Here is a 2,002-nt window from a genome sequence, read left to right as displayed (position 1 = left end):
AGTGAGAGAGAGAGAGAGACAGAGAGATACCTCTAGAGTCAGTATGTTGACCTCATGATACCTCTGGAGTCAGTATGTTGACCTCATGATACCTCTGGAGTCAGATATGTTGACCTCATGATACCTCTGGAGTCAGTATGTTGACCCATGATATCTCTAGGGAAGCAGACAGGTGTCTTGGAGTCAGGTAAGTGTGTTGACTAGGACCCATGATATCTCTAGGGAAGCAGACAGGTATCTTGGAGTCAGGTAAGTGTGTTGACTAGGACCCATGATATCTCTAGGGAAGCAGACAGGTATCTTGGAGTCAGGTAAGTGTGTTGACTAGGACCCATGATATCTCTAGGGAAGCAGACAGGTATCTTCCAGACAGGTAAGTGTTTTGAGGTGTGCTAAGGAGAGCTAGCACACTGAAGTTAAAGGTGATTTGATTGATTTTTCAAGGCGTTTGACAGGATTTGTACCAAAAACACACTAATACCTCTGATGCCTGGAATGAGACAGACTTGATTTAGGTTCATGAGCAGATTGAGGAAATGATCAGAGAGAGCAGAGCTTTATATATGTTTGAATGGAGGTCATAGCCAGACTGGTGGGCGGGAAGGTTCATTTTCTTCATATTTACTACAACAGGTGTGTTTTTGAGTAGTTTGAGGTAGTATATTAGTGTATTACGCCTCGTGGGATGTGGGTTTATATTCCGTACAGCAGTAGAATCCGTCCAAGAGTTCTTCAGTTGAGCGAAAGCCATACAGAGAACTGGCCAGTGTCCGTCACGTCACGGAGACATGTCTCTGACCTCATCAGAGTGATTACTGTGCCTGGCTAGCTCTAAGGCTGGCGGAGGGCTGCCGGAGGGCTGGCGGAGGGCTGGCGGAGGGGTGGCGGAGGGGTGGCGGAGGGCTGGCGGAGGGGTGGCGGAGGGCTGGCGGAGGGGTGGCGGAGGGGTGGCGGAGGGCTGGCGGAGGGCTGGCGGAGGGCTGGCGGAGGGCTGGCGGAGTGCTGGCGGAGGGCTGGCGGAGGGCTGGCGGAGGGCTGGCGGAGGGCTGGCGGAGGGCTGGCGGAGTGCTGGCGGAGGGCTGGCGGAGGGGTGGCGGAGAGCTGGCGGAGGGCTGGCGGAGGGCTGGCGGAGGGCTGGCGGAGGGCTGGCGGAGGGGTGGCGGAGAGCTGGCGGAGGGCTGGCGGAGGGCTGGCGGAGGGGTGGCGGAGAGCTGGCGGAGGGCTGGCGGAGGGGTGGCGGAGAGCTGGCGGAGGGCTGGCGGAGGGGTGGCGGAGGGCTGGCGGAGGGCTGGCGGAGGGGTGGCGGAGAGCTGGCGGAGGGCTGGCGGAGGGCTGGCGGAGGGGTGGCGGAGGGGTGGCGGAGGGGTGGCGGAGGGCTGGCGGAGGGCTGGCGGAGGGGTGGCGGAGGGCTGGCGGAGGGGTGACGGAGGGGTGGCGGAGGGCTGGCGGAGGGCTGGCGGAGGGGTGGCGGAGGGCTGGCGGAGGGGTGGCGGAGGGGTGGCGGAGGGTGGCGGAGGGCTGGCGGAGGGGTGGCGGAGGGGTGGCGGAGGGGTGGCGGAGGGCTGGCGGAGGGGTGGCGGAGGGCTGGCGGAGGGCTGGCGGAGGGGTGGCGGAGGGGTGGCGGAGGGCTGGCGGAGGGGTGGCGGAGGGCTGGCGGAGGGCTGGCGGAGGGCTGGCGGAGGGTGGCGGAGGGGTGGCGGATGGGTGGCGGTCGGTTGCGCTGAACTGAGGTGCTGCCTTGCTGTCCTTGGTCATCTCTCAGTCTCCCCTGTAGGGATGTCGTCCTTGGTCATCTCTCAGTCTCCCCTGTAGGGATGTCGTCCTTGGTCATCTCTCAGTCTCCCCTGTAGGGATGTCGTCCTTGGTCATCTCTCAGTCTCCCCTGTAGGGATGTCGTCCTTGGTCATCTCTCAGTCTGCCCTGTAGGGATGTCGTCCTTGGTCATCTCTCAGTCTCCCCTGTAGGGATGTCGTCCTTGGTCATCTCTCAGTCTCCCCTGTAG

At 62.0% G+C, this 2,002-nt stretch overlaps 1 protein-coding gene across 1 annotated transcript; it reads right to left on the bottom strand.

Moving 5' to 3' along the window:
• Nucleotides 1-831: 831 nt before the first annotated feature.
• LOC124020244 (leucine-rich repeat extensin-like protein 3) lies at nucleotides 832-1,755 on the bottom strand. The gene has a single exon (XM_046335604.1). It carries the CDS (start codon nucleotides 1,753-1,755, stop codon nucleotides 832-834), a length of 924 nt encoding a protein of 307 aa, XP_046191560.1.
• Between the last annotated feature and the right edge of the window lie 247 nt (nucleotides 1,756-2,002).

Source organism: Oncorhynchus gorbuscha, unplaced genomic scaffold (assembly GCF_021184085.1).
Source record: "Oncorhynchus gorbuscha isolate QuinsamMale2020 ecotype Even-year unplaced genomic scaffold, OgorEven_v1.0 Un_scaffold_779, whole genome shotgun sequence".
Taxonomy (NCBI): domain Eukaryota; kingdom Metazoa; phylum Chordata; class Actinopteri; order Salmoniformes; family Salmonidae; genus Oncorhynchus; species Oncorhynchus gorbuscha.
This window is presented reverse-complemented; position numbering and strand designations above follow the sequence as displayed.

Excerpts from the sequence above, each read along its gene's own strand:
- LOC124020244 (XM_046335604.1), bottom strand. The coding sequence starts at position 1,755 with ATGACCAAGGACAGCAAGGCAGCACCTCAGTTCAGCGCAACCGACCGC.